Source organism: Toxotes jaculatrix, chromosome 22, assembly GCF_017976425.1.
Source record: "Toxotes jaculatrix isolate fToxJac2 chromosome 22, fToxJac2.pri, whole genome shotgun sequence".
NCBI classification, from domain to species: Eukaryota; Metazoa; Chordata; class Actinopteri; family Toxotidae; genus Toxotes; species Toxotes jaculatrix.
In genome coordinates, this window is record NC_054415.1 from 13,789,597 (window position 1) to 13,800,033 (window position 10,437).

General features: G+C 41.9%; 1 protein-coding gene across 1 annotated transcript in view; it reads right to left on the reverse strand.

Moving 5' to 3' along the window:
- Nucleotides 1-9,924, reverse strand: part of LOC121176521 (anoctamin-4-like) — a 33,238-nt gene extending 23,314 nt beyond the window's left edge. The window contains exons 1-3 of the mRNA XM_041030597.1: nucleotides 9,705-9,924; nucleotides 7,771-7,845; nucleotides 978-1,202 (exon numbers count right to left, since the gene is read on the reverse strand). Of these exons, the coding sequence (XP_040886531.1) occupies nucleotides 978-1,202; nucleotides 7,771-7,845; nucleotides 9,705-9,924 (520 nt within the window). The remainder of the gene's footprint in view (nucleotides 1-977; nucleotides 1,203-7,770; nucleotides 7,846-9,704) is intronic.
- Nucleotides 9,925-10,437: the final 513 nt, after the last annotated feature.

The following is a 10,437-nucleotide window of genomic DNA, read 5'->3' on the forward strand; positions in this document are numbered from 1 at the left end:
AAACAAACAAACATGACGTCCCACGAGGGAAACCAGCATCCCCACTTTTTTTTTACTCCATACTCCTCATCAGTGCATCGGCTGATCCATCATCACTGCACATACAAACACACACTCACACAGACGGATCTGTCATAGTGAAGATGCTAAGACCAGGCAGCGGGAAAAAAAGCTCAGAAAAGCTGTCAAACCTTCACCGATGAAGAAAAACACAAGCATGAGCCGGATGTTTACAGTGAGAGAGAGAGAGAGAGAGAGAGAGAGGGAGAGAGAGGGAGAGAGAGAAGGAGAGAGGAGGCGCATGCAGCTCATCAGCATTCTTAATCTGTCTTCCCTGGCAGCCAATCAGAGGTCAAGCTGCTCTGGTAGCGGCCAATCAGAAAAAAGGGCTGGCTGTGTCAGTGTTGCTGTAGCCCAAAACAATGACAGTTGGCACTGATGACAGTATCAGTGTGGACCTTTGCTGGAGACTCAAGGGCACACATACACACACAGACACACACAAATTTACTAAGTGATTATTAGGTCATAGGTGTATATTCAAACAGTACTAACATGCCCATATGTAAGAATGATGAATGATTTGTGGGTCACTGCAGTCATGTCTGTACTGGCCCTGAAGAGATCCCTACAGAAGTCAGCTCAGAGGGAATCTCCCAAATTTAAAGTCTTTTTTAGTAGAAAAATCTTTCTATTACTGTCCCTCCACTGCAGCTCAGGAAAGACACATAAAGTGAGAACTTTACACTAAAAATACAGTAGATTAAAAATGTGTCTGATTTGTCTAACAGGCTGTTGAGAGGCCACATGTCAACAGAGAAAAGATAAAATTTTGTAATTTTTTTCCATTGAAATCGCTTTAGTAGAAGTTCTCTTCTCGGCCAGTATGGACAGAAGAAACTCCTGAGTACTGTTTACTTTATATCTGCTGCTCCTGGTGGCTCGTAGTTTAAAACATAGTGTACTGAACTACATACTGGTGCTGCTGTCGCAGAGCGTCTCCTGACTCGCACTGCAGGTGGGCAGAGGGGTGATTGAAAGCGACGCCGGGCAGGACACTGGCTCGAGATGCTCACTGATGGGCGGGACGGCGGAGGCCTCTGAGTGAACGCAGTCCGGACTGGGAAGATTCTGACCGCTCCCTGGGAAAGGACTCTTCCAGTGGGAGAACCCAATAGCCACTTGACCCCCAAGATCAAATCCTGCAAAAAGCAAAGACAGATGATGAGAAATAGGATGTTAAAAAACTAACATGCATTTTCAAATGTGCAAAACAAAAAAATATTCCATTAATTATCATACATAACATCAGTTAATTAATTGTTTAACCCTTCAGTGAAATATTACAATGACAATTGTATTTCTTCTCTATCATGTGATCATGCGGTAATTTTGAAGAATGATCAGGACTCTGTAACCTCTGACCTCTCAGCTGTCTCTTTGTAATGCTGGTAGCTATGTTAATTGTAACAGTAAGAAGTGTCACAGTCATCTCTTCACCAATGTTGCCCTCTAGTGGTGGAAGCTTTGAACAGCATTTTTTTTTAAAATCCAACTTTAAATGTGATCAGGCATTAGCAAGCATTTTACTGAGCATAGTATGTCAGTTTTACTGGGCCACACAGCTGCTTAGTATTCCCCCTTTATCCATGGCTGACAGAAGAAAAGCAAAGACCAGTTTTCCCTCTCTGCTGCACTCTCTACTTCATGAGGGCCCACAGACTGCTGAACCAGCTGGGCTCGCCTCCGGCCTTCGATTTCATCTCAGCAGGCTTCTCTTTCTCTCTCTCTCTCTGTTTCACGGGGCCTCAGAGACCGGTGGCACAGCTCAGCTCAGCTCAGCTCCGGGCTGGCAGTGGTCTGAGCTCGGAGTCTTTGGCAGGTCAAACATGGCCGCCGAAAACAAATCATGGTAAATTGACAATATGAATTATTTGTATATCAGACATTTTTTAGTCTTTCGAAATAGTGTTCGCTTTTAAAGATCCCAATGACGACTTAGAATACCACTGTATAAAGGTTCTGCAGTCAGTGGTTTGTCCACCTTGCAGATCTTTTCCATTTGTCTTAGATGTCTTCGACATCTTGTCCATGTTGGTTTGAAAGCTGAGCTTGAAGGTTGATTACTGGCCTTGGAAATAGTATGTTCACACAAGACCTATTCAGTGGTAGTCTGCTGATGAAAGCCATGAAATGTGGCTGGACGCTCTGGAAAATGTCCAGTGTCAAAGTGTTATTTCCAAGGTCAATGATGAACCTTCAAGTTTAAAATTTAAAAGCGCTTTTCCGAAAAACTTTTATTTCTTTATTACATTCATTTCTTTATTACTGTTCAGAGGTTTTGATACGGTAGATGCATTTTTAGAAATTTTTATAAAGGCAGTTGTCTTGGTTGATCACACGTCTTTTCTCTGGAGACACGTCATCATACACAATGTTTTAAAAATACTGTGTGAGTGTTTAGCTCATTTAGCACCTTTTAAACTGTAAGACAAATGAAGGCTACAAATCATCTGAAATAGAAAAAAACCCTTTAGAGTGAATTAATTAACAGTAGCACTTGTCTGAGTTTAATTACATTAAATATAGTACTCTGCTGAATTAAAGAAGTGGTTTTCAGTCTGGGATTCAGGGACTGCCTGTGGCCCCTTCTTTGCAAACTGTGCTGTGTGTGTGTTACCTTCCACTGCCACTGGCCTACGTAAACATAATTTAGGATCAAATTTGCTTTGTCGCATCACCCTCCTCTATTTCTTTGTGTGTCTGTTTATACTTTGATTGTGTATTGTCAGACTCTAGACTCTATAGACTTGGATTATGCTGACACTTCACTGAAGCAATGTGTGTACGTTTTCTTTAACCGTAAAACTCAGTCAGAATTGATCTCACTTGCAGGTATTGATAAGCAAATTATAGTTCAGTCCAAAATATCATTCTTTTTTTCTTTTTTCTGTACAGCTACAAACTATAAATGTAAATATAATACACATTCTCTGCTATCTTTGCAAACTCTAATATCTTGCGTGGAAGTTCAAATGTTTTGTTCTGTGAGTTTGGGTAATGCTTAGTTCTACAATATACAGTGTGTGTGAATGATGAGATTAATACTGACAGGTCTTATTTTGGCTACATGATTCCTGTTGTGATATTCATTATCCAAACATACAGCAAAGTATACTGTGATTTTCTTCTTCCGCTGATTTCCCGCATATTGCCATTATGTAACACACCGGGGGCAGGTGGGACTAGGAAACACACTCGACCCCCCACCCACAACCCAACCACCCACCCACCTCACTTCCTGGTATCCTGTGAAACACAAAGCCCAGCAGATTTCGGAGGTACATCAGCAATGAGCAAACACAGCCCGATCAATAGCAGAGTAGAGGAACGCCTGGCAGTCTCTGAGCCTCAGAGCTCGCTCCTCACACCACACACTCAGCTGGAGGATAAATTCTGAGGAGGAGGGATGAGGTAAATCTTAGCTATACATTCCATCTAAGCTGTTTCACAGCTTTGAATTCCCTAACAGAATAAAGGGGTTTGCACTCAATGGAGTGCAACTGCATTAGGCTGGGCGTCCCCGAAATAATGTTTGTGCTCAAGTCAGCACCTGCAAAAACTAGAACACTGAGAAGGTCTTTGTTTTCCCTGAGGGGAATTTCTCTGGTACGACACTTCTTTGGCAAGAAAAATAAAAACTGCTCTCTTGGAAATGATAGGAAAGGGAATATAAAGGGAATATAACAAAAACAGCCCTGTACACTGAATGTTTGTGTTGTTTTTTTTAAATATTCACTCTTTGCAATACAGAGCTCCAACCAAAAACATCTGTACTAACATAAATTTTAAGAATTCGAGAAGCTGAAATGTTTGCTTTTACTGAATGGATGCTCCTGCAGTTACTAAAGTAAAATTATAACAGAAAATTTCTTCTTAATGGACACCAGCAAGCCTTTTAGAAGTTTCAGAAAACTACACTATCACAAAGTCGTTTTGAAATCTCTGAAGTTAATGGTTTGTCCTGAAACATCATTCAAAGCAGCCATTAACTGATAATGGCTTTTGCATTTTAAAGCCAACAATCCTTAACATCCCATGAAAGTCACCTGAAATGGAGGGAGGGGTGGAGGTGGTAATCTACACCTGGCATGTATCCGAACGACCTCCAAAACTCACGGTGCACGCAGCCTTTTCAGGCATAGTGTGTTCTAAGCAATATCTATGTCGCAGTCATCAGAAAAAAAAGTGCCCACGTGGCTCTCTGAGGAGAGAGAGGCCCAGATATGTAGCACCTCCACTTCCTGATGCCCTCAGAGGTAAGAAAACAAACGCAGGTGCAGGTATCTGGGCCACACGCTGCTCTGTGCAATGACAAGTTTGAGCTGAGTGTCAACAGTAATCAGAGAGAGACTACCGGTGGAAGTCCTTCAGGTGGACTGAAGGGTGGTGTGATGGGAAAAGAAACTGATATTGTTTGATGTTTCCTCTGGGTTTATAAGTCTGAGTGTGTTTCTGACAGTCAGTGCTGTAGATGCTGGAGAGCAGCAGTGGTGCAGCACACATGCAGTAAAATATCATACCCAAGGAGCAGCAGCATGTTGCTGAGACACAGTGGGTTGTCTTCATTTCAAACTAATACAATTATTATAAGCAACAAAAATCCACTTGGTTTGTCCTCTGCAGAAGAGGGATTTTCTGAAAATGAATGTCTACAGCAGAATTTCTACAGGACTCTTTATTCCACTTCTTTCATGAACATGAGCTGCCGCCCTGCATCTGACATTGTGAACAACTGGCTTGAAATTCGAGAAAAATCATGCTGGATCACATGAAGGCTCAAAACATGAGGAGGGTGCTGTTCTTCCTATGCTTAGGTATTCACAGTGTCTGGTTTCTGTACATAGTGTATGGAGTGAGTCAGTATATGAAATGTGGGATTGATTTGGATGAGCACCAGCAGGACAGAAAGCATTTAGCCGTCTGTGAATAAAACACAAACATTTAATCATCTGCAGTGATGAACTGGTCGATGTTAGCCTATTACAGATATACTGGTGTACTGTAGGTGTATATGTTGAACAAGAAACTGGAGTATGAGAAATTAGATTCAGATGATGAAAAATATGTTTCAGGTAATTTCAACACAATGTAATCAGCAGTAAATGATCTTCACAGGACTGTATTTAGATCCAAAGTTACCATGTTATCATAGTTTAAAAGTAGAAATGTGAAGGAGTGATTAAAGAGGAGTAGGTACTGCACTGTGCTATCTGAAGACAGATACAGCTAGTAGGTGTTTTTTGGTCAAAAAAGGGGAAACCATGGCATCTATAAAACAGACAATAAATGTCAATTAATTTCTGTTTTATATACAATCTGAAACTCCCCTGATATTCTTTTGTAACTCACACAATAAACCTGATAAACCAAAAGACATTGTGTCAGCACAACCCTAGGAAGTACTCCTCAAGCAATCCGAAACATGAATTTAATCATTTCCAGGGAAACAGGGAACAGAAAATTTGAGCTTGTTCATAGCTCCTGGAAATGTATCCTCTCTCATGCCACAATATCAAATTATACTGCCAGGAAAAAAAAAAAACAACGGCCTAAATTGAGCTCTCACTTCTATGACTGTACAGCAGTGATCAGTCACTGCTGTACACATTTCCGCATGGTGCGTTTGATTGTTTTTCATGTCATCCTTCACTGAATCCCTGTCACAACGTGGAGATTAGCTATGTCTATCAGCTGCACAGTTGCAGTAATTTCCTACAACAATGAAAGAGGCTGGAATTAATGGACGATTATAATCGATTAGAACTTTTAAGAACCTACGGTGATGCTGACTAGCATTTTCCTTTCAGACAAAGGCCAGGGCTTTTAAATCACAGGCAGCACACTAACTCTTTTTGATCCCAGAGTGCTGGGCAAGACTATAGATCTTACCCTTTGTAAAATCAAGAGGGTGAGTCTCAACAGTCCAAAGCTCTCCCTCAGCACTTCATTAGATTTTTTTTTTATTTAGCACAGAGAGAAGAGAGAAACACCTGCATGCAGCAGCAGCACAGCCTGAGCTGAACCCAGAGTCTTCACTGTCACAGCATCCAGCTTCCAGCCTCTCTCACTAACCAGGCCCCGCTGTAATATACATCGAAAAAAAAAACGTCAAAAGGCGAGGTCTGAATATTGCAGATGGCAGGAGGCTGCAGTTTTGTGACAGACAGGAAAGTTATTCCAGACAGCTTCGTCAACAACACATTATTTGCTGTCAACAGCCCCTGACATACAAACAAAGTTACATGTCGGGGGAAATCATTAATTTTCTCACTGCTTAGCAAATCGTACCTTTTAGTCCCCCTGGCCTGCTGTCAGAAAGCTCCTACTTTATACAACAGCCTACTGTTCAGTAGTGTTGATGTAATCACTAACACACTCGCACCAGCTATTGCTGTTTTTATTTTTTTCAGTTAATTTTCAATCAGCAGTCTTCAGCCCCAACCGACACCGACTCAAGCGACATAACAAGTTAATTTATCAAACTTTCTGCAGTTTCCTCTCGAGCCTGTCATGGAAAATCCATGTTCTTTAAGATGATCACTGCTCATTGCTCACATTGTTCTATGTCCTAAAAAGTAAGCCTGAGCCCTTTGTCATCCTCTAAAGATGCTGTTTTTGTCTCCACAAGCAAGACAGTGTGTAACTACGACAGATAAGGTGACCCACCGAAGCTGTATAAAAAAAAAAAACTACATACCTTCTGTTCATTGCTCATTTGTGTGTCTCGTGTTTGAGAGCACGGTGTTTGCAAATGCTTGAATTAAACTTACAGAAAGACAGAAAGACCTTATACAGCTTCATTCACTTATAGACTGGTACTCTCCAAGAAAAAAAATCCTTTTTAATGGATCCATGTAGTCTTTTTTTGTAAAGAGAGTTTATGCTTATGCTCAATAATTATTAACAAAATGTCTTGTTGGTATCGTTGAGGTCTAACAACTGTGTTGAATGCATTTTTTGCCTCAGTAAAAGAACAGCAAAGCTGAAGTGCACACTAAGAGCTAGTTAGGCATGTTAGGGTGTTAAAGGTGTTATGTGCTCTGAGAAGAGATGAGTCTTCAAGAGCTTGTTCCACCACTGTGGAGGCACAAATGAGCACAGCCTGGACTGAGAGCTCCTCGTGTGTCGGGATGGCACTGCCAGAGTTTTACAGAGCTCCAGTAGACGGGTGCAGATGCGGAATTCATTCTGTAGAGCACCAGCTGTTGATCAGTGGAATTGCTCCATAGTGCTACTACTGGTCAAAGACTCCACCAGATATATTTGGTGGTGGTGTTTTTTTCTGTTGCACAAAGTTCAGCGATGTTACGTAAATCTATTTGCAAGGGACGTGTCCTTATGTGAGAAACCATGCCTGCTGCCATGTGGCCCCTTAGTTAAACAGCTGTCTCTGCTGAATGACCAACTTTTCCATGAGTTTTGTGCAAATCCATTCATAACTTTCTTGCGATACACTGCTTTCACGCAAACAGGTGGAGTGGAAAAAAACATAACATGTAATCCATATAGTGAAATTAACTTCCACAATTACTGGGCAATTAACATAAATATTTGATATAATGCAAGTAACAACTGAACACATAATACCATCATACCCGATTTAATTTTAAAGTTTTAGGCCACATATTAGATGATACTAAAGCATGAAAAGCATTTTTATTCTTTATCAGAAAACCTCAGTAAGTGTGGTACAAAGTGCTCTCTCACCAATGGTGATTTGACTGACGCAGCTGTAGAAGGTTCCTGAAGAGACATTGTAGCTGCTGCTGCTGGGCTCACGGTCTGTGATAAGAGCAGAAATCACACATAAGGTATGGCATCAAGATGAGACTTTGCTCCAAAGCAGGTGTTGTTGTTTCTTTTTTAGCACAGGTGACCATCACTTCATTATACTGCCATTTCTTTTGCAATGGATGTGCAGGTCAAGAAAAAGAAAAGCTCTTCTGGGTCCCAGAGTATCATGTATCCTACTGTTCAAAATATGTCCACTAAGCCATTGAGCCTAATGCTGCTCCTGAGAGCTTGAGAAAAGGTAGGACCTTGCAGCATTACAGGAATCAAACTCCTAATCCTGCAATGTTAGTGCCCTGCTCCACACACTGAGCTACACAGGGGAAAAAAACCCTTGACCTTGGTAGAGTTAGGGGAATAAAATCCATGACTCTGGCAGCTTTAGTGCCTTAGTGTACCATTTTATATAGAGAGGGAATGAAATCATCTACTGTGGTAGGACGCTATGAATGAAATTGATAACACTAGCAGTGGAATGTGAATGAGACTATAACTCTGGAAGACTTACAGGGAGAAACCCCTTCACTGACCTTAATAGTGTTAAGGGAACAAAGTCTTAAACCCTGTAAGAGTTTCTTTGTCACTTCCTGATCTGGCAGCTTCTTAATCATGTGTGTCATGCCCCTAACCATCATGGAAAATCCATAACTCCATAAAAATGCACAGTGAATATATAATCTTGAATTATTTGGACTACTAGATGAGAAACACTGCTTCCTATTGCGGAGGTTCCATGGTCAATTAATAAATTAATCTTGACAGTGGACACTAAAGGCCTAATTTGGAATTCCAAGTTATCCGGGGAGGTGGAGGTTAAATCATTACTCTGTCTCAGCAGAGGAAAACACTCTCTGGCACTGCGGCCAGGTAACAGCTACCATTTTTGCATGTCACTGAGAACTGAATACCAATGCTTCTGCTCATTTAGCAATTTGGAAAACTTTTATAGAAAACTCTCATTTCCTTATTCTCTAATCTAACACCTACAGCTGCATCAAAGAAGAGCAGGGGCAGCACAGCATAGACATTTATCACTGACTGGGAGTTTTGTAAGCCCGAGCTCTCCCATTTGCTTACATGTTTGGAGATAAAGCTGCAGGTATCATTTATTACCAAAGCAAGGGGAAGTCAGCAGGTGGACTTTACAAATCATATCAGCCTCTGAGCAGCTTCCAGTGGCATTCATAATTTATCATCAGACGGCGCTTTAAATCACGATGAATATTTTTTTAAGCTTTTTGTACAGAGCCATTTCATTCACAATGAGATCAATATCTACTTAATGAATACTCCAGCATCCAGTTGTGAAACTGTGGCTGTAATGTGTGTGTAACAACTTCATGTGTGTGTGTGTGTGCCCTAGACACAGAGACTGAAGATTTTTCAGGTTAGAGGTTGCCATGGAAAATTAAGCAAGCAAGCATCACAGCATCAAATATTCCACTGATGTCCCATCCAGTTCACCCATATGAAAGACTACATAAAGACTAATGTGACTGTTCAAGGGGCTCTCACTCCTGTCAACTGAGAAATTAACAATAAATAAATAAAATCCTTATTTTTTGCTCCTATGACTCAGGAGTTCCCTGCGCCTCACTTTTAAATCTAAATGTCATAAACTCGTAGACTAGTGCATCTATGTGGTGTAATTCAGAAGAAGTCTTGGAGTGAATGGGGTGTTCCACTGAATCTTTGCGTGACTCCGCTGTCCCGAGCAGTCACTTGGAGCACGCTGGAGCACCACACCCTCATTTCAGTCCGCATTTTACACTGACATTGGGGTAACTGGTGATATAAACACGAACTATTCTGCTTATTTTGGTGCTATTTGGTGCATAGGATGTCTTTACCTGCGGATCCGGATGAGAGGCGCGTCGCGATGGCGCGGCGAGGACTGCGCGGACTTCCCGGACAAACCCGCACCACCTCGTCTTGCAAACAGATGACCTGGTTTTCCTGATTTTCCCCGACCTTGCTGCAGCCCATGTGCTCGCCCCCGGCCTGGATCTTCATACCTGTGTTGATCTGACGGACCAGTCGCATGTCTGCTCCTGCCTCATGCTCTAGCATCCTCCTCACCGGCGGCGGTCACACTTATTACGCATGGCTTCGGTGCGTTAAGGTATCGACTTCTCCTGTAACTAAAGCATCGTTAACTCCACCCACAGCACACTTACACCGAGCGTCGTGTGTTCAAACCTGCACCCCACACCGGCTCACCTCTGCTCCAGCCTCTCCATCAGTCTCTCTCCGCTCGTGTGGCTGTTGATGTTGCAGTCTTTACGCACGGCAGCAGGCGTGGCAGCTTCACGTGGTTGGTGAGGTCGCAGTGTTTAGTTCCTGTGGGAATATTTGTGGTACCAAGACGAACAAGTCATAAGATAAAGTCTCTATCAAGTACAACAGAGACTCTGTAAGTCCCAAAAGGATTATTACTGAAAAACCAATTTAATGAAAACACCACACAGTTGTTTCGACTCCTACAATAGAGACTGAGAACTTACATAAAGGAATATTAGACCCTGAAGGCTTAGGTCTGTAAAAAGCATCTGCTGATATGAGTGAAAACCTTAACATTCAATG